The sequence below is a fragment of the Scatophagus argus genome, chromosome 22 (genome assembly GCF_020382885.2).
Source record: "Scatophagus argus isolate fScaArg1 chromosome 22, fScaArg1.pri, whole genome shotgun sequence".
Taxonomy (NCBI): domain Eukaryota; kingdom Metazoa; phylum Chordata; class Actinopteri; family Scatophagidae; genus Scatophagus; species Scatophagus argus.
This window is the reverse complement of record NC_058514.1, coordinates 521,017-546,722: the sequence shown is the minus strand read 5'-3', so window position 1 is coordinate 546,722 and position 25,706 is coordinate 521,017. Positions and strand designations below refer to the sequence as shown.

Here is a 25,706-nt window from a genome sequence, read left to right as displayed (position 1 = left end):
TATTTAGCTCATACTGTGGTATTAAAGAGGTTAAAAGACCTGGTGGACACGATGTGCCCAAACTCTTTGTAGTGTGGATCAGTCATAAATCATCCGTCTTTGTGTGCTCGTTTAAACTGGGTTCCAGGTTCTGCTGAACAGTCTCAGCTCTGCTGTAGAAACGCTGCTGCCTCCAGAAGTGAGATGTCAAAGTGTATGTGAGAGCAGCACAGGAAATGTGGCGGCCATATGCTGCCGTTGTTTGTTTGCTCTGGCTGTTGCTTCTAATTAGCGGCGCTGCGATGTGCTGCCAGGTCGCCTGAGTTCTTCTGAGCGTGCTCAGTGTTCACAGTGAGAAACTCGGGCATCCCTCGGCTCACATTGTAGAGCGGTCATTTTCAAAAGCTTTTGTGCTCCCGTCCCATCTTTATGAGCTGTACCGCAGCCAGCCAGCAGGGGGCCATCCAGATGTTTTAGCTTCACTTTACTCTCATGTCGTCCATCTTTACATACAGTCAATGGCAGGATCCGGTCAATAAATTAAGTTTGTCCTTTTGACCTCGCTGTTATTCAGCAGCGGAGTTATTTGAACACTCAAGGGTGTGCATGAGTCTGGACTGGAACATGAAATGTCTGTTTATAGTTCAGTCTGAAAATGTAATTGGACTGTTATGATTTGAAAATGCAAATCACATCTTTGGTTTCCACGCCCCCCAGAGTCCTCCTCGCGTGCTGAGTCTCCTCTGATTGCATTATTATTGTTATTGTTCTGTAATTTATATGATATGATGGAGGCTGTAAATCCTGGACGGGAACGGTCAGGGACAAGTCGTGACGTTCCAGTCTGCATAGGCATCTTACACGGTGTCCTCTGACTGAACATGTTTTGGACAAAGGAAGCGATTTTAAGACGTCACTTTGGGCCGTGGATTTTTTGATTTTTTTGATTAATCGATGGTCAAAATAGAACTTTTGATGACTAGATAGATGACTTTATTGATCCCCGAGGGGAAATTAGGTTGTCATTGCAGTCCGGTATACTTGAATACAGTAAGTTTAATTGAAAATGAGGCCACTGAAGAGACACTGGAACTGTTCTAATGTGTTGACTGTTACAGTAATAAAGAGAATTGTTTTAAGTGGTAAAAACAGGGTGAAGAATGTGATTTAGATTCATAAACAGGGACAGAAACAGCTGCTCAGGCCTTCATCTCACCTGGGTCTTCACTGTGCAGTCTGACGTACACTGCTGTCTTCCTGTCTGTCTGTCTTTCAGGTGATGAACATGGACGGGACCGGGCGTCGGGTGCTGGTAGAGGACAAACTTCCTCATATCTTCGGTTTCACTCTGCTGGGTGACTTCATCTACTGGACCGATTGGCAGCGTCGCAGCATCGAACGCGTCCACAAACACACGGCGGAGAGGGAGTTCATCATCGACCAGCTGCCCGACCTCATGGGCCTCAAGGCCACTCATGTCCACAAGGCCTTCGGTGAGTGCAGAGTCCCGAAGACCACCCATGACACAGTCCCAGGTCCTCTTCAGCTGTGGGTCTTTGACACAACAGAACCTTTAAATAAATATTAATTCAAGATAATTTAAGCACATTGTGCCAAGTGCTGATCACCAACTCCCTAAAATGAAACAGTCAGAAGCTACTTTTAGCTTAGAATGGGTTAGCTTAGCATAAGAGTGGAAGCTGCCTGCTGGTCTTAGTCCAGACCCTTGTGCCAGCAACACTAACAAAACAAATGCAACAAAAAGGACAATGTACAGACAGAGAGGGTCAGCCGAGTCAGGATTACTAATCCAGCGTACTGAAGTCAAACGATCCCTGACTCACCTGTGACCCCACCCTCCGCAGGTACAAACCCGTGTGCAGAGAATAACGGTGGCTGTAGTCACCTCTGCCTCTACAAGCCGCAGGGTGTGCAGTGTGGATGTCCCATCGGCCTCGAACTCATCGCCGACATGCAGACCTGCATCGTCCCAGAGGCCTTCCTGCTCTTCTCCCGCCACACCGACATCCGCCGCATCTCCCTGGAGACCAACAACAATAACGTGGCCATCCCGCTCACCGGCGTCAAGGAGGCCTCGGCACTCGACTTCGATGTCACTGACAACCGCATCTACTGGACCGACATCACCCTGAAGGTGTGTGTGTGTGTGTGTGTGTGTGTGTGTGTCTGTCCTGCTCCCACAAATACTCACTAGAGCACCTAATGTAGATGAATCTGCCTCTGAAAAGGGCCCTCAAAACATGCACTGTTTCCTTCCTTAGTGAGCAGCTGATTTAAACATGACGCTGTATACCTGTGAGATGTTTTTGAAGGAACCAATGAGCTTGGAGCTGAGAGCTGCAGACAGAAAGTCAGACCGTATGGAGAGACTAACTGGTTGCTGGTTTGACTCTAAACACGACATTTAAAGTTCCATCTAACATTCATGTAACACTGCTGCAACGTTGAGCTCAGTTCTCGTCACACAGTTCGTGTCCAGTTCAGACGTTTGATTAGCGCGTACGGTATGTTGTTTGGGTGGTGCGGATTGGCTCTTACAGGTCGGGTGGGTGCAGGTACCCCCGATGCACTCATCACTTTTTTTTTCTTTTTTTTATTATACTTTATTAATCCCAAGCTGGGAAATTTCTGCATTTGACCCATCACTGATTGAAACACACACACATACACATGCAACATGCAGTGAAACACACAGGAGCAGTGGGCTGCCATGTGTGGAATTGAATCGGTGACCCTCCGTTCACAAGCTGCTTCTCATCCCTCTAGGCCACGGCTGTCCGCCTGAGCGTTTTTTTTGTTCTCCACTTGCAGACCATCAGTCGGGCCTTCATGAACGGCAGCGCCCTGGAGCATGTGGTGGAGTTCGGCCTGGACTACCCAGAGGGGATGGCGGTGGACTGGCTGGGGAAGAACCTGTACTGGGCCGACACCGGCACCAACCGCATCGAGGTGGCCAAACTGGATGGGCAGCACCGGCAGGTCCTGGTCTGGAAGGATCTGGACAGCCCACGAGCTCTGGCTCTGGATCCCGCTGAAGGGTAAGGAAACCCAAAACCATGTGAACCACAGAGAGGACGGATCTGAACTGCGTCCTAAATCAAACTGCTGTTTGTGTTGGTCCTCTGCAGGTACATGTACTGGACCGAGTGGGGCGGGAAGCCAAAGATCGACCGAGCTGCGATGGACGGGACGGGTCGCATCACTCTGGTGGCCGACGTGGGTCGAGCCAACGGACTCACCATTGACTACGCAGAGCGCCGGCTCTACTGGACCGACCTTGACACCACACTCATCGAATCGTCCAACATGCTCGGTGAGTTCCAGGAGGACAAATGTCTTCCTTTTGTCTCCCTCTCACCATCGATTTGAAAAATCAGATTTGAGTGAGGATTCTTCTCTGTGTAAAACCATCTGGAGGCCTGTGGTCGTGTTTTCCTGCTCTCTGCACATGCCAGAGCTTTGTGTTGGTATCAGATGACAGAAGAAATACATTAGCTGCTCGCTCTTGTCTTATATTTATGGCTGGAAACTTCAAAGTGCTGCTGAAACAAAAGCTGCTCTGCTCTGAGTTTTGTCCTGAAGTGTTCCCTCTCAGCACGCCGGTGGACATAAAGCAGGACAGAAATATTCCTCACAGAAACGATACTGTTATTAGACTGGAGGCTCAGCGCACACACTCACTGCTCTTACAACACCACCAATTTTGTGTGCAGGAAAATGGCCTCAATCTTGGCACAGAACGAGGACAGAAAATAACCCTCACAGGGCAGATTTCTGCTGCACTAAACTTCCTTTTTATTTTCTCAGCTTTTTTTTGTGAATGCAGTGTTCACTTTCACGCCTGCCTTTAGTTCAGCTTCTATTCATTTTGGTCAATCAGAACTGACCTTTTAGCTTTCATCAATGTATTAGTCTGATTGTGTATATGAACTTCTTATAAGCAGTGAATGAAATGATTTTTTTTTACTGTGTTGTCTTTCTGAAATTGTTTTCAGATATTAACATTAAATTTTGTTTTTCTTTGTGTTTTCATCGTCTCATCATTCCTGCTGATCTTTACTTCTGCAGGTCAGGACCGTGAGGTGATAGCTGATGACCTCCCACACCCTTTCGGACTCACCCAGTACCAGGACTACATTTACTGGACCGACTGGAGCCAGCGCAGCATCGAGCGAGCTAACAAGACCAGCGGTCAGAACCGCACTGTCATCCAAGGCCACCTGGACTACGTCATGGACATCCTGGTGTTCCACTCGTCCAGACAGGGCGGCTGGAACGCCTGCGCCTCCACCAACGGACACTGTTCCCACCTGTGCCTCGCCGTCCCCGTCAGTAGCTTCGTCTGCGGATGCCCCGCCCACTTCTCCCTTAACTACGACAACAAGACCTGCAGCGGTGAGATGCCGTGACAGCTGTCTCAAACACACGACAGGTTTCACTGTGTATACTTGACTTTTCTTGATCATGTGTTCCTATTTTTCTTTCAGCTCCCACTTCCTTCCTGCTGTTCAGTCAGAAGACGGCCATCAACCGTATGGTGATCGACGAGCAGCAGAGTCCGGACATCATCCTGCCCATCCACAGCCTGAGGAACGTCCGAGCCATTGACTACGACCCGCTGGACAAACATCTGTATTGGATCGACTCCAAGCAGAACGTCATCCGCCGCGCTCAGGAGGACGGTAACCAGGTAAAGAACCGCGTGTCCAAAAGCAGACCTGCTTCCTGTTAAGTTAGTGACAACTAAACCGTCTGCATTGTCGTCCTGACAGAGCATGACGGTGGTGTCGAGCTCTGTGAGCGGACCCAGTCAGGGTTTGCAGCTTTACGACCTGAGCATCGACATCTACAGCCGCTTCATCTACTGGACCAGCGAGGTCACCAATGTCATCAATGTCACCCGGACGGACGGCAGCAGAGTGGGCGTGGTGCTGAGGGGAGAACACGACAAACCCAGAGCCATCGTGGTCAACCCGGAGAGAGGGTCAGAGTCCTCGCAGTCCCACAAAGTCACACCAGTCACTGCTTTCTGCTTCCACACAGATACAGTAACCTGCAGCCTCCGGTCTGCGGTTAATGTCTGACCGCAAAATGATTTGTTTAGCAACATTAACTTTGCATCTCTTATTAAGCTTAGTGGCAGTGTTGAAGTCAAGGCCGCCTATCGCTCTGACGCCTCACAGGACTGAAGTAGTGTAGGAGCATTGAGTTTGTATCTCTGTTCTCCAGCGTCTGCGTCTTGTTTGTAATCACACAGTAATTTGTTCTTGTTGTTTATTCTCTCGGACTCGTGAAGCTCTGTAAGGCCGCCGTAGCTTGTTTGGAGCCATAATTGCAGGGTTTCCTTTGGGTCGGGGTTGGCGCAGTAATCTCTGGGTCATTGTGTGGCCAACAAATGAAGTCTGCAGATGTTCTGGTTCCTTCAGAGAGGAAAACACGCCACAAACAAACATCAGAAACGCAGCAGCTTCAGCTGTCCTGCTGAGCTGAATGAATTAAAAACTGTGCTTCCCTCCTCGTTGTCTTGCAGGTACATGTACTTTACCAACCTGCTGGAGCGCTCTCCGAGGATCGAGCGTGCGGCGCTGGACGGTACTGAGCGTGAGGTTTTGTTCTTCAGTGGTTTGGGGAAACCCGTCGCTCTTGCCATTGATAACGAGGTCGGGAAGCTGTTCTGGGTCGATTCGGACCTGCGACGCATCGAAAGCAGTGACCTTTCCGGTGAGTCCGAACAGTTCAGTTTCACCTCAGGGCCCAGGAGGCCCAGAGGAGTACACTTTCAGAAGGTAGTTCATCAGACAGGATTGCGCGCATTCTCAGTAAAGGCAGAGATTCTCTTCGAAATACTCGATACAATAAACAACTCCAGTAAATTGTGTCACTTGTCACAGACTTTGTTTTACATTTGTCAAATGAAATGTTCCCTCTTCTCTTCTTCATTTCCTCTCTGAGTGACAGGAAACAGTTTTTATGCTGAGCGAAGCATCTGCTGGTGACTCTTGGACAGAAAACAATAACTGTACTGAATTTGCATGATTAACTTTCGTTTTCGTCTGAAGCGCAAATTACTGACGCACATGCAGACGTTTTTGGTTTTTTCCAAGTTAAAATTAACAGACGACTCTAAACAAGTACGACTCTAAACTGCTCTGAAAAGTTTTTGGACTTCAGCCAAAAAGTTAATAAGGCAGTAAAACTTGAACGCTTGAACAAACATCAGCGTGATAAGAATGACCTCAACTGACAGAAAACATGTTTTGAGAAAATTTATCTGACGTGTACTTTGAGTTTTTAGTTTGGCTCATGTCCCATCTGCTAGCATGGAGGGGGAGGAGCTTTTGAGCTGTACTGCAGCCAGCCACCAGGGGGCGTCCAGAGGTTTTTGGATGAACTCTCATGTGGACCATCTTTACATATATCAGTGTACTGGACATATTTTTACTGTCTTCATGCTGACAGACTGCAGCCCATACCTGTCTGTCTGTCGGTCTGTCTGCCTGTCTGTCTGTCTGTCAGTATAAAACATGTGAACAGAGCAGATGAAGGAAACTTGTCATCTCTGAGCTCAGCACATTCTTGTTATCCTCCGGAGCTCCATGCAGGCCGACAGGAATGTAAACCATGTGCTCACAGCAAGTCCTGTTCCTGAGCTCGTCTTCAGGTTTCTGCTGCAGGATCACTTTAATGTGGTAGCCTGAACGCCTGCAGAGGCAGGTGGCGCCCCCATCAGGATGTTCCCGTTGAGAGCAGCTTCTGGAGGTAGTCGCTGCCTGGAGACCACAACAAAGCGGTGTGACGAGGTCAGACGGGCTCAGGGCGAGATGGGAGCAGAATCTGACTGATCAGTGATCAGTTCAGTGTTTGTGTCTGTGCCCTCATCACACCTCAGACATTTTGATGCAGTGGACTCAGGCTGCTGAAGCCTCATTAACGTCAGGCGTGCAGCTTCGGCCACCGTCAGTTCCATTTTCACTGCTTTAAGTTCACATCCAGTAAGAACACCAGGACCATTAACAGAAACCAGTAAACCGTGATCAGATGTTGGCAGCACGAAGCTTTTCTCTGTTTTTGTAGTTGTTTCATATGCTGGTTTAACATTCAGAATTCCATTTAAAAAACAAAGATTTAAATGGACTGGAGTGTCAGTCCAACCTTTGAGTCTTTTAGAGTCACACTCTTCTACTGAACCAACAGCAGCATGTTTATCAGTGATGTGTAGTGATTCATCTGTCGTATCGCTGTCCACTCCTCCTGCCTCCCCTCCTGCCTCACCCCTCAGTTTCTCACCCATTTTGTTCCCTTTGTTCCTGAAGTTTTTTGCCCTACAACCTTGTTTTTTTCCCCGTTTTTTCATTTTATTTATTTAAATTCAGGAGCCAATCGGGTTGTGATCGCTGACTCCAACATCCTGCAGCCGGTGGGCCTGACGGTATTCGGGAACCACCTGTACTGGATCGACAAGCAGCAGCAGATGATTGAGCGCATCGACAAAACAACAAGGGAGGGACGCACTAAGATTCAGGCTCGCATCGCCTACCTGAGCGACATCCACGCCGTGCACGAGCTGGACATGAGGGAGTACAGTGAGTCCTGCAGAGTTTTGGTCTCAGTGTTTTGTTCTTATTGCTTTTTTGTTCTTAAATAAGAAGTTTCATGTTGTTATTATTAAACACTTGCGTTTTCAAATCCAAACGTGTGTCCAGGACATCATATTTCAAAAGAAATAAATGTCATGAAGTTAACGTTTAACTTTTAACGCAGCGAGAAAAGAAAATCAGGAAAATGAAAGACCCACCAGAAGTGCAGCCTTGTTTTCTTGGTTGGTGTTGTTATTTACCTGAGCGTCCTCTCCCTGCAGGTAAACACCCGTGCACCTGGGACAACGGTGGCTGCTCCCACATATGCATCGTGAAGGGAGACGGCACGACTCGTTGCTCGTGTCCCGTCCACCTGGTGCTGCTGCCGGACGAGCTGTCCTGTGGAGGTGAGACTTGTCTAGCCACTAAATGAACTGTTCCTGGTTTTACAGGTGAGCCTGACTGTCGCTGTGTGTGTGTGTGTGTCCCAGAGCCCCCCACCTGCTCCCCAGAGCAGTTCTCCTGCACGTCAGGTGAGGTGGACTGCATCCCTCAGGCGTGGAGGTGCGACGGTTACCCCGAGTGTGACGACAGCAGCGACGAGGAGGACTGTCCCGTCTGCTCCGAGTCCGAGTTCCAGTGCGACAGCCGGCAGTGCATCGACCTGAGCCTGCGCTGCAACGGGGAGATAAACTGCCAGGACCGCTCGGACGAGAACAAGTGTGAAGGTAAGACTCACCTGTGGTGCTGATTATCTGAGGCCGTGCTGATCCCGTCATCGTGTTTGATCTGATGAAAGCTGAAACATCAGCTGAAACTGATGTGTTTAGTCACTGCGAGGGTCCTGATTTGGTGTCGTGGTGTCCTCTTCGTCCCGCAGTGCGATGTCCTCCTGATCAGTTCACGTGCTCTAACGGTCAGTGCATCGGCAAGCACAAGAAGTGCGACCACAACATGGACTGCACAGACAACTCGGACGAGATCGGCTGCTGTGAGTCCACACGCCGACCACACGTCCAGATTTGTTGTTTATTAGTCTCTCTTGTGTTTTTGTGATTTCATAGTTGTGTTTGAAGTCGCTCTTCTTATTCTTCTTCAGATCCGACAGAGGAGCCGCCTCCTCCACCCAACAACACCATCGGCTCCATCGTGGGCGTGGTCATGGCGTTGTTCGTGGTGGGCGCCGTTTACTTTGTGTGTCAGCGCGTCCTCTGTCCGCAGATGAAGGACGACGGCGAGACGGTCACCAACGACTTTGTGGTTCACGGGCCGTCGTCGGTGCCGCTGGGATACGTGCCGCACCCGAGCTCGTTGTCCAGCTCGCTGCCAGGTGGGACGCAGCGTGCCGATCGTCATCCCATGTGTCATCTTTACGAACGCGATGCTGATGTTTGTTTCCTGTCCTCAGGTATGTCCAGAGGCAAGTCTGTGATTGGCTCCCTCAGCATCATGGGCGGGAGCAGCGGGCCTCCGTATGACCGCGCCCACGTGACCGGAGCGTCGTCCAGCAGCTCGTCCAGCACCAAGGGAACCTACTTCCCCCCGGTGAGAGTCCGCTTTTTGCATCAAATGATCCTGCGATTTCAACAAAGTAGATATGTCCATTCAAAACTCAGCTTTATCGACAACACATTCATGTTTCTGCCAGTGTGATGTACAAAATGTTCCTGAAAGTCGTTTTAATCCCGTGAGACACGTTTACCTCTGGATCGTCTGACTTACTTTGTCTGGACTTCATGCTGTTTGTCTGGCAGGATGAGTGCTGCTGCAGCTAACTGCTATCTGCTGACCCAGCATTTTAATCATTAAGACTGAGTTGACAGCAGTTAATGACGATGTTAAACGGACGAGATGAGCCTGTGATCAGAGTGAAACTGAAGCGTCTCTTTGTGTTGTTCGACAGATCCTGAACCCTCCTCCGTCTCCTGCTACGGTCCGCTCTCAGTACACCGTGGAGTTTGGTTATTCCTCCAACAGCCCGTCGACACACAGATCCTACAGGTACCTCAGCTCCTCCTCCTCCATGTTGTGTGTTTGGTAGAAAAGTGGAGTCCTGGATCTGGTTTGGAAACGTAATCGGGCTGCAGCTCACAGTGTGCCGTGTTGTGGCTGCAGCACATGTGAACACTTAGGAGAAGCCCTCAGTGTACACAGAGCTGCTTTCTGTTTGCTTTGAAATCTCCACGACTTCTTCATGTGCGACCAGATGTTGCGTTTGTGTAGAGAAAGTGAAATTCTGTTTCGCTTCCCGTGGAAACGGTTTGTCCGACATGAATCTCTCTGTGTGCGACGCCTCTCCACCAGAGGAATGTGGTTCTGGACGTTTCTGGTGATACTGGACTGATCTGGGAACACCTAGTCCCCTCAGGATGGAAGAACAAGTGAGATGATCGGACAGGAAGAAAACATCTTTTGCTTTTATCCAGAATGAAACAGATGAAACTAAATGTAACGTGTTGACCAGCAGGCTGGAGTTTATTCCCTCTGCTGGGAGCCCCTCTGCCTGTTTCCACGTGTTTCCAGTCTTTATGCTAAGCTAAGCTAAGCTTGTGTTCCTGTGTTACTCGTGACATGTTGAAATGTCATGGCTGTATTTATGGAAACCTTGAACGTTTCATCAGTACGTGTTGTGGTTTTTAACAGGTAGATACACTCTCATGACCGTAATGTGAAGCTACAGCCAGCAGCTGCTTAGCGTAGCTTAGCTTAGCATAAAGACTGGAAACAGAGGTAAGCGGCTAGCCTGGCTGGCTCTGCTGCTGGTCGACACCTTCTGTTGGACTGTCGACGGGAGGTTCTGAGTGTTTCCTCCTGCAGGCGAGCAGTGGACACACCAGGTGACACCAGTTTGCGCCTTTTTAAATGTTCTGTAAGCAGGACCTGACTCTTCTTCTCTGGTGTTTCAGCTACCGGCCCTACACGTACCGTCACTTTGCTCCTCCCACCACCCCCTGCAGCACCGACGTGTGTGACAGCGACTACACGCCGGGACGACGGGTGCCGCTCAAGACCAGCTCCGCAGCCGCCAAGGGCTACACCAGCGACCTCAACTATGACTCGGAGCCTTTCCCTCCGCCGCCGACGCCCCGCAGCCAGTACCTGTCGGCGGAGGAGAACTGTGAGAGCTGCCCGCCGTCGCCTTACACCGAGCGCAGCTACTCTCACCACCTGTACCCGCCGCCGCCGTCGCCCTGCACGGACTCCTCGTGAGCCCCACCCCCCGACCCCACAGCTCCGCCCCCTCACTGTAAATAGCAATTGTGCATAAATGAGGTTAAAAATGGGAAAGAGAGACTGCTGAGACAGGAGACAAAAAAAAGGAAAACAAAAGAGAAACAGGAGCTGCAGAACATTTGTACATTGAAAAAGAGAAAAGCATATTTATATATTTTCTATACAGTGTTTACTGATATGCCATAGAGGTTTGTATTAAGAAATTTGTACATTTTTTAAGAAAAGGTTTTATTAAAATCATCACAAATATAAGTTGCCTTAAAGCAGGAGAAAACGAGGCTGAAGGACAAAAAGCACACGATGCAAACTGAACAGCGGGACGTTTGAACTTATCTGATGCCAAATTGGACAAACATCAGCAGCTCCAGGAGGAGTCCGGTGGAGAAGAGAAGAGCTCCCGGCGGCCATCTTGTCAGTAGTTACCATGTAAACTGGATCGGGAGCGGTACCGGGTCTTTGATTTTACCTCCTCGTTTGTGAAACGGTTCGTGGGATCGTGTCTCTCGTGGATGTGAGTCATGTGATCTCTGAAGCAATAACGCCGTGAGGCACATATTTATTATCAGCCAATCAAAACAAGAGCCACTCTGACTAAGTGCTACGGGGGCCCTGAGGGGACATGAGCAAAATGTTTCTGGTGCTCGCTTCAGACAGTTGACCTCTTTTGGGTTCTTTGTTTTTACATGTCGTGGTTATGAGTGATAGATTGATTATTACTAATCAGAGACCAATAACTGATATGCATCTGCAGAGAAAATTAGAAGTAAAAGCTAAAGTACATTTTACTCCATACAGTTTTTAGGCACTTGTACTTTTTGTGACTTTTTACTCCACTACGCTTACATGGTAACTTTAGTTTCTCTTCAGATTCAGATTTTTATGACAGAATATAAATCTGCGGTTATGGAAAACTATTTTCAGTTATTTTATCAGCAGTCTGAAAAAAGAAATCATCCTCAGATTGCAGACTGTTGGACCTGATACTCGATCATCTTGAGTGCTTATTAGAAACTCTGTGTTGCGCATTAGAAACCAAACAACTTTTTACCTCATGTCCCTTCTGGGCCTCCGTACAAAAACGCTCAAACTTTATTTTTCCACTGCATGTTGACGGCCGATGTAACGTGACTCTCATCCATGAGGCTGGACGGGATTTAAACCAAAACGTACGCTTGTGTTTGACATTTTCTGTGTTTGTAAGTGAGACGACCCAAAGCTGCAGCGCCGACACGTTCATCACGACTCCTCCAACTTCTCGTCTTTTGACTCGGTGGTTTTGAATCCTCGTGGAGGAAGCAGCAGCGTTTCCCACCGAGAACACGATCTCGTGCCTGACCAGTTCCACGTCTCCAAGTCCTTTTTTTTTTTTATTTCTGGTGTTGATGTTACTTTGAGGAAGAAAAACACAAAGGAAATCCAGTGCCCACTAAATGCTTTATAGTATTTTTGTACCACATATTGTGTAGATAACGTATTTATAAGCTATATAGAAAATCATTGTAAATCTATCCATTGAACTCTTGCAGTACTTTTCATTCCGTCTTTTTTTATATTGCCTCATTATATTTTTCTACAGAATATCACTCCAAACGTACGGCGACAATCTCAGATCAGTCAAATCGAAGAACATATCCAGGTTTTCGTGTCTGTAGAGTGGATCTGGTGTTTGAAGGACTGTTGTGCCAAAATCTTTTCGAGACAAAGTGGAGGCAGAAACGTTGGGACCAGAAGAGGAAGATGAGGCCTGTTGCCTTGACGCTCGTCAGCCATCTGTTTTTATCTGTCAGTCTGTTCTTGTCTTTGTGCTTCTCGTCACCACCAGAAATCTATTTTTCAAGACCGACTTGTTTGTGTGACCGTCGGAGGCGCGTCGTCTCCTCCTCCTCGTTGTCAAACGCTCGGTTTGTTGTTGAGCCTCTGAAGAGAGAAGTAACACCAGCATGAATCTGACAATCTTAATGCTTTACACATCAGTTCAACGGCGTCATGGTGTCGGTTGGCTCTTAACGTTTGAAGTCCTCCTTTGCAACACTGAAAGCACAAAAACTTTTTACTTTCACTGAGAGAATCCCTCTGGTTTTCAGTCCGCCTTCCCTCCGCAAACAAACTCAACCTCATCATGATGTCGTCATGTTTCTGTTCTTTACTCATTCAAAACAAAAAATTCCGATTTTGGGACATTAATCTGTCACTTCCTCAGTGCAGTGATGGATATCGGTGACGACGCAACTGAGCTGAACGGCGCCGAGTTTTGGTACGGAAGCACAGATTGTGACGGCGCTCGTCGTGTTCGACGGAGACACACGAGATAACTTGATATTGGAAGCTGTTTGCACAAAATATATTTTTGTGCATCCAAAATATAAAAAAATCAATTACCTTTATGGACTGTGGACGAGTCTGTAGACCGATTTGTCAGGCACAAGGGAGGAACAACCAAACAGGTCTCATTTATCTGAACAGAAAGCGATGAAGCCCAGCAGGCTTTGTGTTTTTGGCTCCCTGGTGCCTCCATGCCTCCTTAGCATCTGTCCACATCTGTCCACATCTGTCCGTGGTACAATCACTTCACACATCCAGGTGTGTTTCAGGCCTCATTTTTTGGAGACGTTCTCATTCTCAAACTGCACTTTACACGACTTTTACTTTGTTGGATGATTTCTGGTACAAAACTTCTTTGTTGTCGTGCAGCTGGAGGAAAGTTGTGTGAAGGTGGATGTTTGCTTTGTGTGTTTAGAAGAAGATGACTGACTTGGTGAAGAGAAGACTTCTGACCTAAATCCGGTTTTATGGTCTACTTGGTGTCGGGGAACTTGTTTGGTAAATTGTTTCCTCTTTCTGCTGATTTTTATTTTCTTCCTGCCCTCAGTTTACCTCATTTGCTCCCTTGGATCAGTAATGTGTTCAGTTTTCCACGGTCTGAACGACGGTTCCCTTTGCGTCCTCTCTTTATGAGTCTTTATGAACTGGATAACATCTGCAGGAGCACAGAAAGCTGTTGGCACATTTATTTCAGGCAAAAAGCTAATCAAACCTCAAAGGGATTCAAAGTGACACACTTGTTCATTTAGGAAATAAATCCAGTTATTTGAGACTTGATTTAACATTTTAAGGGTACAAATTAATAATGTGAGGGAACCAAAAAAATCAAAGGGTACTGATTAAGTTATGAGGGTGTAAATTAGGAAACTGAAATAATATGAACACTAATGTCTGATTTGTAGGACTGGGTATTCCTTTAAGTCTTTTCCTATTAATCCAAAATGTTTTCTGATGCCTTCATTTAACACTAAATATTCTAGAAACTGGGAGCAAAAGAAGCCAAGTTTGTCATTGGATGTCCAGCTCGGAGTTACAGACGGGCGTCAGTCGGTGCGGATGGGTTGTGGGTTCGATTCCCGCTGGCGTTCCTGTTGGCTCCGAGTGTGGACACGACGCCTCAGTGTGAAACGGAGACTTTGTTCAGATTGTGACGAAAGTGGTTGGAAAGGTTAAGGAAAGTAGAAAAGTAAAAAGTTTGAAAGGTCCTTTTGTTTTTAAAAAAAGCACTTTTGTCTCCAGGTTTTCTCGGAGGTTCAACAGGAAAACAGAAGTTTGTGTTGTCTTTTTTTTCTTGAAATGTTGTCCTTCATCTGTTTTGCTCTCATGGTGCTTTATGAGGACGTTTGTGGAGATGACCAACATTTGGTTTGTCGTGTTCTTTAATTTCCACTAACTCTCCGTTTTTATACGATGACTGCTTTACCTGTAAACCAGATGGACCTGTACAGCCCATCCAGCTGCCACCATAAGCTGTTGTAACTCATTTTTTTTTCTTTTTGTTAAATATAAAGTGAGTGAACTTTTAAATCGAATGTGTGTGTGTATGTGTGCTCGTTGATATTTGGCTGAGAGGGAGTGTATTCGTTCCATCAGAACTACCACAAACCACATTAATGATGTCACAACCAGATAACATTCAAATCTTATTTTTACAAAGATGGAAACAGTTTCTGTGAATCTTGATTTTGTGATAACATTTACCTTTACATTTACTTACAGAATTTCACATAAAATTTAAGCATTATATCCTCAGTCTGAACCAACATGAAATTACAACTGAAGGAGAGTGCATTACGTACTAAACCGCTTCAGATTTCTCTTCACAACATCCAGGAAACAAACTAAACAGAAACTCCCCATAAATTAAGAAAGCAAACAGATTAATTACAATTAAAAGCCAACCTCTACTCACTGGACAAGCAGGAAAAATTTGAGTGTGGTGGAGTGATGATGTCCCCACCCCCCATTAGCCGGCTGATGTGCCCTTGAGCAAGGCACTTAACCCCCAATATGCTCCCCGGGTGCTTGATGCTGCCCACTGCTCCTGTGTGTGTTTCACTGCATGTTGCATGTGTGTGTGTTTCGATCAGTGATGGGTTAAATGCAGAGAAGTCCCAGCTTTTTCCCAGCTTGGGATTAATAAAGTAACTTAAATTAAAAATAATAATAATAAAAAATCACTTTAAGAAAAAAAATCTAAATGAAAGGTTTCTCTTATTTTTAAGAGCTGTAAACTTTAAACTTAAATAAATGTAACAGTTACTTCATGTAAGTATCTTACAGGCCTGGTCATGAAAAAAAAAACTCGCAGCGGTTTGCAGCTACCGTAATAACTGCCAGCAGCCGGAAGTGAGCACAATTCGCATTTGGCCCCTCTTGCCCCGGCAATATCAGCTGTTATTTCATTAATAACGCACGTGGCCACGGGTAGTACGATGCTAGAAGAATCGCCTGGAAAAAAAATCAAAAGATTGAGAATTGTTTTTTTATGTATCTATCGATAGCTTAATGGGAGATGCATATTGTCGATATGCCGCTGCAATTCTAAGTATTACGCTAATTCTACCCCACGCCCTTTTGCCTCGCTCAGGTCCGCTGATTGGAGGGCTTCTACCACATGACCAGGGAACAACGGAAGAAGAGGATTCGGCCGCATAACGAAGGGTGAGGAAATAAACAAAATAAATAGGATCAGTATTATACAATAAAACCCGCGGTAATACTTTATTCGCTGCCACAGGTTTGTAGCTCGCCGTGTTAGCTGTCGGACCCGGTGTTCCGTCGCTCTTTAAACGGTTAGCTTGGAACACGACGCAGGTTTAAATCATCGCGTTCAGTTCCGATTTCTGTGGCGGTCAGCGCCCATGTCCGCCGATGGAAAGTGAAAATATAACAGATACCAGTTCACACACACCCAAACTGACCGGTTAGTGACATCAATCCGACAGTCAGGAGTAATTCGACCCTCTGTTTTGCAGCACGTTAGTTGTGGGCTAATGTTAGCTGGTGTCAGTATTGGCTCGTCACTAAAGCTGCGCTGGTGGACATATTTCGATGTGTTGGTGGGTGATGGCGGCTGGATGTTACACAGCAGCCGCAGGGTCCGATACACTCATCGATGTCAATAATCTGCTGTATCATCGTCACGTCAAGGTGATTTCTATCAGCAGGTTTCTGTAGTTTGAGGCCCGAGACGGGAATTTCCCACCTGCAGACCGCAACGTCACGGGTGCGCAGTGACGTAGAGGTTACACGTACAGGTTCAACTTTGTGGTTTTACTTCTTTTGAGTTTTTGGTTTTCATCTGTAGCCCTGGATCATCACTGCTGTTACTGCATTTGACTTGAGTTTACAAAGTAATCCCTGGAAAAATTGTAGGAACTAAAACAGAAGAACTAAAATATCGTAACAAAATAACAAAAAATCATGTAAAATTGACAGATTCTATAAATCCTGTCCACGTTTAATGCTGCTGATTGGATATTCGTGTTTTTTATTAAACGTTTAATATAGAATTGTAGTGAAATAAGACCTGACGTTTAGAATGAAACGTGTTTCTATTAGGATCAAAGACTGCGTTAACAAGCCAAGCGGTCAGATCGGCTTTTGAGGCAGGTTTGATCCGCAGCCCCGTTGCTTGTTGGGTTATTGATTACGTCGGTCGACCAGTTCAGTTGCCGTCTGATTGTTCAGTTGTTCGTGTGCTTTCAGGATCACGTGCAGCCCCCAGGATGCAGAGCACCACCAACTACCTGTGGCTCATCTCAGACCTGCTGGGTCAGGGAGCAACGGCCAACGTTTACCGCGGCAGACACAAGGTACGAACCAACACCAGACTCACCTGAGCCGCTGGCAGCTCAGGTGAGTCCCAGCCCACTGCAGAGCAGGCAGCTAGTCGTTACACAGAGCATCTGAGCTGTGCTCAGAGGGGAGAAACTCCAGTTTGAAGACAAACTGACTGGAGCTCGTGTTGTGACTCGTTCAAAGACTTGAATGTTGATGAATGTTCCATGGCTGAGAATCAGAAAACTGCAAATGAATCTGACAAACAAATAGTACAAAATAAAGTGGAATGAAATACAACTGTAACACAAAACCAATAATAGTCTAATAGACAGGAAGCATGTGCTAAAGAAATGAGTGGAAAGTTCATATGTGAGCACGCTGACGTTCGTTCAGATCAAACTCACATCAACTCGTGCAGCAGATGTTGGCTCTGTTATTCCTGCGGTGAAGCTGTTTCCTGTTTCCTGTCGCCCTGTCGCCCTGTCGCCACATCAGCTGACCAGTGAGCAAACAGGGCTGCTGCAGCCCAGTAAAAGCCTCCTCGAGGACCAGAGGACGGGCCGAAGCAGCAGCTGATTGTGTTTACGTGTGAAGGAGAAAGGCGTCCCGTGTCTCCTCTGTACCTGAATGCAGTTTGTTCTCCACCTCACAGATCAGACTTTGTGTTTATAGTGGATCCGATAAAAGCTTCAGGCTGTTGTCTGCACCGAGGGGAATTTCCCAGACCTTGAGACCTGAATCTTTTAAGTCTGAGGATCCGTCTGAACCTGATCGTCTGTTTGAGTTTGGGATCTTGTGTCTCGTTAAGCGTCTCAGGTCTGTCAGGTCGATTCTGCTTAGTGAGTCTGATCACAAAGGGTTTGTGCTGTGACTTAGCAAGTGTACAGATTTATTTCATTTGTTTCCTTTGGAACTTACACAGAATGTCAGGAAGCCGCTGAAAAACGATTAACTTGAAATGAATATTTCTGATGTCTGAGTTCAGTATCAGAAACACATTTTCTGTCCAATCAAGCAGCACGTTTAGAAAGCGTGGAGGTCTAATCACACGTTCTTCTGCTGTAGAAAACTGGCGACCTGTACGCAGTCAAAGTGTTTAACAACCTGAGTTTTCTGAGGCCGCTCGACGTCCAGATGAGAGAGTTTGAGGTGCTGAAGAAACTCAACCACAAGAACATCGTCAAACTGTTCGCTGTGGAGGAGGAGGTCAGTAACTGACTGATTCACATGTCACTGAGCACTTTTCCTCAGAGCTTTAGTTGACTGAATTCAAACTGTTTTTAGGTTCAGGTCGTCCCGTCACACTTCTCTAACGTCTTCCTCTTCCTCCCCTCAGTCCAACACCCGGCACAAGGTCCTGGTGATGGAGTACTGTCCCTGTGGAAGTCTCTACACGGTTTTAGAGGAGTCGTCCAACGCTTACGGACTTCCTGAGGACGAGTTCCTCATAGTTCTGCACGATGTGGGTGAGGGACGGTTTGATCGCATCCCGGTAGATGAAGTAAGATCAGATTTGCAGTTCCAATCAGAATGAGCCCATCGACTCAGGAGTTTTCTTTTCACTCATTAATGACGGACACTGAGCTGCTGTCAGAGAGATGGTGACTCGGAGGCGTTCTCTGATTGGCTGTTGTGTCCTCAGTGGCAGGTATGAACCACCTAAGAGAGTACGGTATTGTTCACCGGGACATCAAACCTGGAAACATCATGCGGGTGATCGGCGAGGACGGACGTTCTGTCTATAAACTGACAGACTTCGGAGCAGCCAGAGAGCTGGAGGACGACGAGCAGTTTGTGTCTCTGTACGGCACAGAGGAATACCTGGTGAGGGGGAAACACACACCTGGTGAGGGGGAAACACACACCTGGTGAGGGGGAAACACACACCTGGTGAGGAGAGAAGACATGTTGTCTGTAGTGTCTGTTATCGACATCACTGACATCATCCACATCACTGACATCATCCACATCACTGACATCATCCACATCACTGACATCACAGACATCATCCACATCACCGACATCATCCACATCATCCACATCACTGACATCACCGACGTCATCAACGTCACCGACATGAGTCTGTTAACTGTCAACAATGACGTCTTGAATGTCCTGCTGACCTGTAGATTCTTCTTCACGTGTTTCCTGTGCAGCATCCTGACATGTACGAGCGAGCCGTGCTGAGAAAAGATCACCAGAAGAAATATGGAGCCACGGTGGATCTGTGGAGCATCGGGGTCACGTTCTACCACGCCGCCACCGGCAGCCTCCCGTTCAGACCGTTTGAAGGGCCGCGCAGGAACAAAGAAGTCATGTAAGAGCAGGAGGCCAATCTTAAGGAGAAAGCTTTGAAGCGTTAGGCTGACTGAGCTCTTTGTTTGCCTCAGGTATAAAATCATCACAGAGAAGCCCTCTGGGACGATCTCCGGCCACCAGAAGTGTGAGAATGGCAAGATTGAGTGGAGCACGGAGATGCCGGTGTCCTGCAGTCTGTCCAAGTAAGACACATTTCCTGAGCAGCCTGTATTCCAACATCTGATAAGAGCGTAGAGCTGAGGGAACTTCAGCGGCTCAGGGCCAAAGTCGTTACGGTTCACCCTGAGGGGAGCACAAACGTGTCTCGTGTTTCAGGGGTCTTCAGAGCCTCCTGACTCCGGTCCTCGCCAACATCCTCGAGGCCGATCAGGAGAAGTGCTGGGGCTTCGACCAGTTCTTCGCCGAGACCAACGACATTCTGCACCGCACCGTCGTCTACGTGTTCAGCCTGCAGCAGGCCACGCTGCACCACGTCTACATCCACGAGTACAACACGTAAGACAGGAAGTCACGACGTTTCTTTCCTTAAAGTCATTTCCTGTCGCTCAGTCAAAGAGGAAATATTAACGCGTTTGGAGGCTGTACAAGTTTCTCAGACTCTGCTGCCTCCAAACGTGTCTGCTGCTCATGTCACTACGACATCGCGCAGCGGGTTTCACATCAAACCTCAGGTCATCCACACGACTCGATTAGGACTTTATTTTGAAAATATGTGAATTTTATGCTCCAAATATGTTGACTTTATTCTGAAAAAAACGATGAATCGAATGTTTGTTGGTCACACGATTAAATTCTAATTAAAATCTCTACTGTCTTCTTATCATGAGGCAATATGGGGACCAGAGCCACTCCCAGCCTGAACTGGGTTGGAGTCAGACCTGAACCTGAGCTGGATTAGCTCTTTGTGTTGAAGTTGTTCACTGTGTATCTGAAAGCTGCTGTCCTTCATGTCTCCACAGGGCGGCGCTGTTCCAGGAGCTGTTGTCCCGCAGGAGCAGCATCCCGCTGCACAACCAGGAGCTGCTGTACGAGGGCCGCCGCCTCGCTCTGGACGCCAACCGCCAGGCCAAGACCTTCCCCAAAACCTCCAGAGACAATCCCATCATGCTCGTGAGCCGCGAGTCTGTCGCCACCGTGGGACTCATCTTTGAAGACCGTAGGTCATTTCCTGTTTTTTAATCTGCTTCCTTATAATCTTCATGTTCAGTCAGAAACAGGCTCAGTCAACGGGTTTTGATTTGAATTCCAGGCCGCTTTAAGGTTTAGGGTTTTAGAAAGTGACTTCCTGCTGTGTGTCTCTGCAGCTCCTGAAAAATATCTTAAATCAGTTCTCAGTACGAGCAGTGAAGCTGGGCGAGCCGTGCTCAGCTGTCTGTCTCTTTTGTCCTCACAGCCAGTCCTCCTAAAGTTCAGCCTCGCTACGATCTCGACCTGGACGCCAGCTACGCAAAGGTACTGATGTGACGCAATCAGGAGGGCCACGAACCCTTTGGCCTCCGGTTTAGTCTGCCTTAAAGGGAACCGACTGGTTGAAATGACGCAAACAGCCCGTAAAACAGAGAATGACGTGTTTTATTCGTTAGCCTCAGACTTCACCTGCTGACATCCTGTTGTTGTTCAGACGTTTGCAGGTGATGTCGGACATTTGTGGAAAACCTCCGAGTCTCTGCTGGTTTATCAGGAACTGGTGCGGAAAGGAGTTCGAGGACTGATGTAAGTTCACATCGGCTCAAAGGGAAAACATCTGCTTGGGTTTGTCTCGACTCGAAGACCCAGTGAGCAGATTTGTTTCGATTTAGCTCACTTCCTGTTTGCTGCTGTCTTTGTTTGTGTGCATGAGGTGGAAAAAGAGTCTTGTTTCACTGAGTCAAAGCAAACATAAAAGAAAGACGTGAGTGCGGTCAGTACAGGACGAGTGTGTCGATGGTGGGAGCTGACGTGTTGTGCTCTTCACTTCACAGTGAGCTGATGAAGGAGGACTACAGTGAGATTCTGCACAAGAAGTCTGAGGTTTTCCATCTGTGCAACTACTGCACTCAGATCCTGGAGAGGACTGAGCAGCTGTGAGCGCACACACACACACACACACTCAGTTTCTTCTCACCTCGCAGCTCTTCTCTGGGCCACATGTGGACATGACTTCCTGTCCTGTCGTGCAGGTTTGAGGTGTTGATGCAGGCCAACATGCTGTCCTCAGAATACGACGAGATCTCAGACATGCACAAGAAAATTCTCAGAGTGAGCGCTCGCTTTATTTCTTCTCCGACATCACGGATGTTGCCGAGGCCGCTGTGTGCGGTCACTCTGCGGTCACCGAGCCGTCCTGGGTTTTAGAGACGTGTCCTTATGTGTGAGGTCTGGTTCGTCTCGGTGTGGTCGGTGGCCTGCAGCTGACTGCTGCGGTGTGTGAGGTGTGTGAGGTGTGTGTTGGAGTGTGCTCATGTTACACTCTGCTGTGTGTGCAGATCTCAGGCTCTTTGGAGCCCATTGAACGAACAACACAAGACGTCAAGGCCAAATTCATCCCAGGAGGCCTGCTGACCGACACCTGGACACAGCAAGTGGGGACACACCCCGAGGACAGGAAGTAAGGCTCTGTGCGTGTGTGTTCACACGTAGTAATGTGTAGTATGATGCAGTCTGTCAGTGTGTGGTTGTCTCTGCAGTGTGGAGAAAATCAAAGTGCTGCTGGACGCCATCACCGCCATCTACCAACAGTTCAAGAAGGACAAAGCAGAGAGACGTGAGTGACCACACAGACAGACAGGCAGGCAGGCAGGCAGACAGAGAGACAGGCAGGCAGACAGAGAGACAGACAGGCAGACAGAGAGACAGGCAGAGAGACAGACAGGCAGACAGAGAGACAGGCAGAGAGACAGACAAGCAGGCAGGCAGAGAGACAGACAGGCAGACAGAGAGACAGGCAGGCAGGCAGGCAGACAGAGAGACAGACAGGCAGGCAGAGAGGCAGACAGGCAGGCAGACAGAGAGACAGACAGGCAGACAGAGAGACAGGCAGGCAGGCAGACAGACAGGCAGGCAGGCAGAGAGACAGACAGACAGTCACTGCCTTTGCAGAGACTCTGTGTGTAATTGAAATGTTTACAATCTTGGTTTAGTATGTCAGCAGGCCACCATTTGCTGATTACAGTTTCGGTCCATTTTAAAGAGAAAGTTGTATTTTGTCATAAACCTGTTGAAGCATCAGATTGTGTAATTAGACAGACGTCACGCCAACAGTCTCGTTAGCACTCATTCATGGTTTACACTCTGTCCTCAGGTCTGCCGTACAACGAAGAACAGATCCATAAATTTGACAAGTAAGTCAAGAGAACAAACAGCAGTTTTTATCACACGTCACTGACAGCAGTGCTGCCCCCCAGAGGCAAAACACAGTAACTACACATTTGGTCAAAATGACTTGAAATAGTTGGACCCGAGAGCTGAGAGCACGTTGTTGGTGATACTGCACTTTCAGGATTCGTGAACATTACCCAGAGTGCAGTATGTCTGCAGTTTTTAGGTGGAAATAAACAAAATCCATAAAAGACGTCTTGTAATGTTGTAATATTAATGTTTTACAGTTTGGCTTCAGTGTGTGTAGTTACTGAGTTGTGCCTGCAGGGGGCAGAACATCAGTGCTGTTTTCTGTCTGGTCTCCCTCAGTGTCAGGTCCTCACCTGTGTGTGTGTGTGTGTGTGTGTGTGTGTGTGTTTCTCTGACAGACAGAAGTTGGTCCTTCATGCCAGTAAAGCCAGATCTTTGTTCACAGAGGAGTGTGCCATGAAATATCGGCTCTTCATCTCCAAGAGTGAAGAGTGGATGAGGTACACTACAGCTCATCTCCCTCCCGTGTCCTCACACACAGGAAGTGGGCGTCGCCTGCCTGTCGCTTAGTGACACGACAGTTTGAGCTCAGCGTGTTAAAGCTTCATCATCTTTGTGTTTTCAGGAAGGTTCATCACGTGAGGAAGCAGCTGCTCAGTCTGTCCGGTCAGCTGATCAGCATCGAGAAGGAGGTGACCATGCTGATGGAGCGAGCTATCAAGGTAAACACACACACACACACAGTCATGTCAGATGTTCCTGTCAGCTGAGCTGAGACCAGCGTCACATCCACTTGATGCGAGTACAAAAGTGTCTCTGACAACCTGAAATCACACTGAGTGTTGTCTAAAGCACACCTGGCGGACAGACAGGTGTGTGACATGACGCAGCAGCAGCACGTTTATTACATGAAGCCATAAAACCTTTGTAAATTCAAAACATCACAACAACCAATCAGAGAGGGAGTTGAATCACAAACGCTTGAGTGTGTGTGTGTGTGTGTGTGTGTGTGTCTCCAGCTGCAGGAACAGCTGCCTCAGAAGGTTCTTCCTCTGGTGTCCAGTGGGATGAAGTCTCAGGCCTACTTGAGTCAGAACACACTGGTGGAGATGACGCTGGGGTGAGCCTTCATCATCATCATCATCACATACAGCAACAAATCAAATTATTCGTTTCCTGATCACATGACACTTTTGTCATTCAAAAGTAGCAATACCACACTGTAAAAATACTGCATGACGAGTAAAAGTCCTGCACTGAACCTGTTGGTAGTAAAGTATAGAAGTATAATCAGTTAAAGTACTTTCAGCTTAACTGTCTGACGGTTTCAGCTGTACTTACACAAACTGTTTGATTCATAACAAAACATCAGATTTTAAAAAGTAGTGCGAGTACTCAGATGGAGTGCAGCAGAAAAAGGCATGAAAAGAAGAGACTCCAGTGGGGTACAAGTACTTCAGATTTACTTCAGTGACTGCGTGTGGTTTCTCAGGATGAAGAAGCTGAAGGAGGAGATGGAGGGAGTCGTCAAGGAGCTGGCTGAGAACAACCACTTCTTAGAGAGGTAAATCCATGGTTAGCCTAGCTTAGCACAAAGACAGGAAGCTAGGCTGCACGTGCCGTACGTTGACGAGTGTTTCGCTGCTGTAACGAGTGAAGTCTGTCTTTGTGAGTGAAGGCACAGATTCAATTCAATTCAGTTTATTTATATTGCGCCAATTCACAAATGGAAGGTTAGATATTGGTCTATAGTTGCTTAAAACCTGTAGATCAAGTATGTGTTTTTAAAGGAGAGGTTTGACTACAGCTGCTTTAAAGGACTGGGGTACATAGCCTGTTATCAGTTACAGATTGATCATGTCTAATAGACAGGTGCTAAGTAATTCAGTCGTGGCCTCACCGAACCAAAGTTTGGTGATCAATAAATAATCAGTTCTGTCCAGATTAGCAGTTGCCCCCTGCTTCCTGTCCTTGTGCTAAGCTAGGCTAACCTTGTCCTGATATTCACCTTTTCGTCAGTGTTCAGAAATGTTGAACTGCTCCTTTACTATATGCACAGACATTAAACAGACATGCGACTGTGTCTCCTTCAGATTCGGGACTCTGACGCTGGACGGAGGCCTGAGGGGTTAAGACTCGGCGTTTGTCCCCCGAAGCTTCCTGTAAATACTCTGTGTTTATCTTGTAAATAACGTGAGACTGTAAGACGAAGCTTTTTGTATGAACGGTTCTTCATTCGGATCGGATCAGACCAGTCGGCGGGATCCGGTCACCGACGTGTTGACGTACCGACTGCAGCAGAAACGCTTTCAGAAGGTTTCACCTGATGACAAGTGAAGGAGCTCAGGCAACAATCATTAAAGGGACAGTTCACCCCCTAAATCAAAACCAAACTCGTTTCCTCTGCTGTGGTGGAGTTTTGTCTTGTCCGCTGTAGACACGCCTGCTTTCTCTACAGTATGATGGAATCAGACGGCACAAAGGAACTATTTTCTTAGTGTATCACTGCACAGAAGGTGCGAATAGACACACTCTTGCTTGTGCGCGGTGATACACAAAGAAAGTAGTTCCTTTGTGCCATCTGGACACCTTTAGAACTCTGCAGCTCAGACCAGAACTGTCCGGATGGATGAGCTGCTCTACAGGGCAAAGGAGGAACCAACGTACTTTTGATTTAGGGGTGAACTGTTCCTTTAAAGTACATGTGAAAACACAGCAGACACCTGATAGTGAAATGAGAGGCTTAAAATGTTGAGGATTTTTAAAATCATTTTGAACTGAATGTTGTTTTACTCGTTAAACAGTGAACAAAATGCATTCATAAAATCTAATCCATTCAAATAAATTTAAAATTGAGGTAAGTTTTCTTGTCATGTTATTTTGTAAGTATTAACAAATATTTTTTCCTCCCTTAATTAAAACTAAACTGATAAATTCATCAATCCCTGTGGAATATCATAATGCTAAATTTAAACAGAAATCATCATGATTCCTTTGTAGGTGAAGAAACTTCAGAAGCTTCAGTTCATTATCAGTGTTTACTTGTCGGGTATTTAGAACACACTTCACGTGTTAATGGGGATTTTTAAGGATCTTTTGTTATTTTTATGGACAAACGAAGAGTCAGTGTGTGTTTGGTGT

General features: G+C 47.1%; 2 protein-coding genes across 5 annotated transcripts in view; both read left to right on the top strand.

Annotated features, from left to right (window-relative positions):
- lrp6 (low density lipoprotein receptor-related protein 6) overlaps positions 1-14,665 on the top strand; it is a 28,199-nt gene extending 13,534 nt beyond the window's left edge. For both annotated transcript variants that reach the window (XM_046378772.1, XM_046378771.1), the window contains exons 8-23: positions 1,256-1,472; positions 1,845-2,134; positions 2,812-3,038; positions 3,129-3,313; positions 4,069-4,395; positions 4,488-4,690; positions 4,773-4,984; positions 5,531-5,721; positions 7,374-7,583; positions 7,859-7,984; positions 8,069-8,305; positions 8,458-8,568; positions 8,677-8,907; positions 8,986-9,122; positions 9,481-9,578; positions 10,484-14,665. In XM_046378772.1, coding sequence (XP_046234728.1) covers positions 1,256-1,472; positions 1,845-2,134; positions 2,812-3,038; positions 3,129-3,313; positions 4,069-4,395; positions 4,488-4,690; positions 4,773-4,984; positions 5,531-5,721; positions 7,374-7,583; positions 7,859-7,984; positions 8,069-8,305; positions 8,458-8,568; positions 8,677-8,907; positions 8,986-9,122; positions 9,481-9,578; positions 10,484-10,787 — 3,306 coding nt within the window. In that variant the 3' untranslated portion in view covers positions 10,788-14,665. The remainder of the gene's footprint in view (positions 1-1,255; positions 1,473-1,844; positions 2,135-2,811; positions 3,039-3,128; positions 3,314-4,068; positions 4,396-4,487; positions 4,691-4,772; positions 4,985-5,530; positions 5,722-7,373; positions 7,584-7,858; positions 7,985-8,068; positions 8,306-8,457; positions 8,569-8,676; positions 8,908-8,985; positions 9,123-9,480; positions 9,579-10,483) is intronic.
- A 1,007-nt stretch (positions 14,666-15,672) lies between these two features.
- tbk1 (TANK-binding kinase 1) lies at positions 15,673-25,661 on the top strand. 3 transcript variants are annotated; one of them, XM_046378776.1, is made up of 21 exons: positions 15,673-15,797; positions 16,845-16,951; positions 17,985-18,125; positions 18,256-18,385; positions 18,562-18,743; positions 19,076-19,236; positions 19,310-19,420; positions 19,554-19,733; positions 20,198-20,394; positions 20,632-20,690; positions 20,860-20,951; positions 21,200-21,301; positions 21,398-21,476; positions 21,704-21,825; positions 21,905-21,981; positions 22,519-22,558; positions 22,964-23,065; positions 23,191-23,287; positions 23,585-23,685; positions 24,058-24,129; positions 24,659-25,661. In XM_046378776.1, exons 2-21 carry the CDS (start codon positions 16,865-16,867, stop codon positions 24,696-24,698), a joined length of 2,172 nt encoding a protein of 723 aa, XP_046234732.1. In that variant the 5' UTR covers positions 15,673-15,797; positions 16,845-16,864; the 3' UTR covers positions 24,699-25,661. The 3 variants fall into 3 exon arrangements, with proteins under 3 accessions (XP_046234732.1, XP_046234731.1, XP_046234733.1); XM_046378775.1 differs by lacking the exon at positions 15,673-15,797 and adding an exon at positions 15,812-16,059; XM_046378777.1 differs by lacking the exon at positions 15,673-15,797 and adding an exon at positions 16,088-16,362.
- Positions 25,662-25,706: the final 45 nt, after the last annotated feature.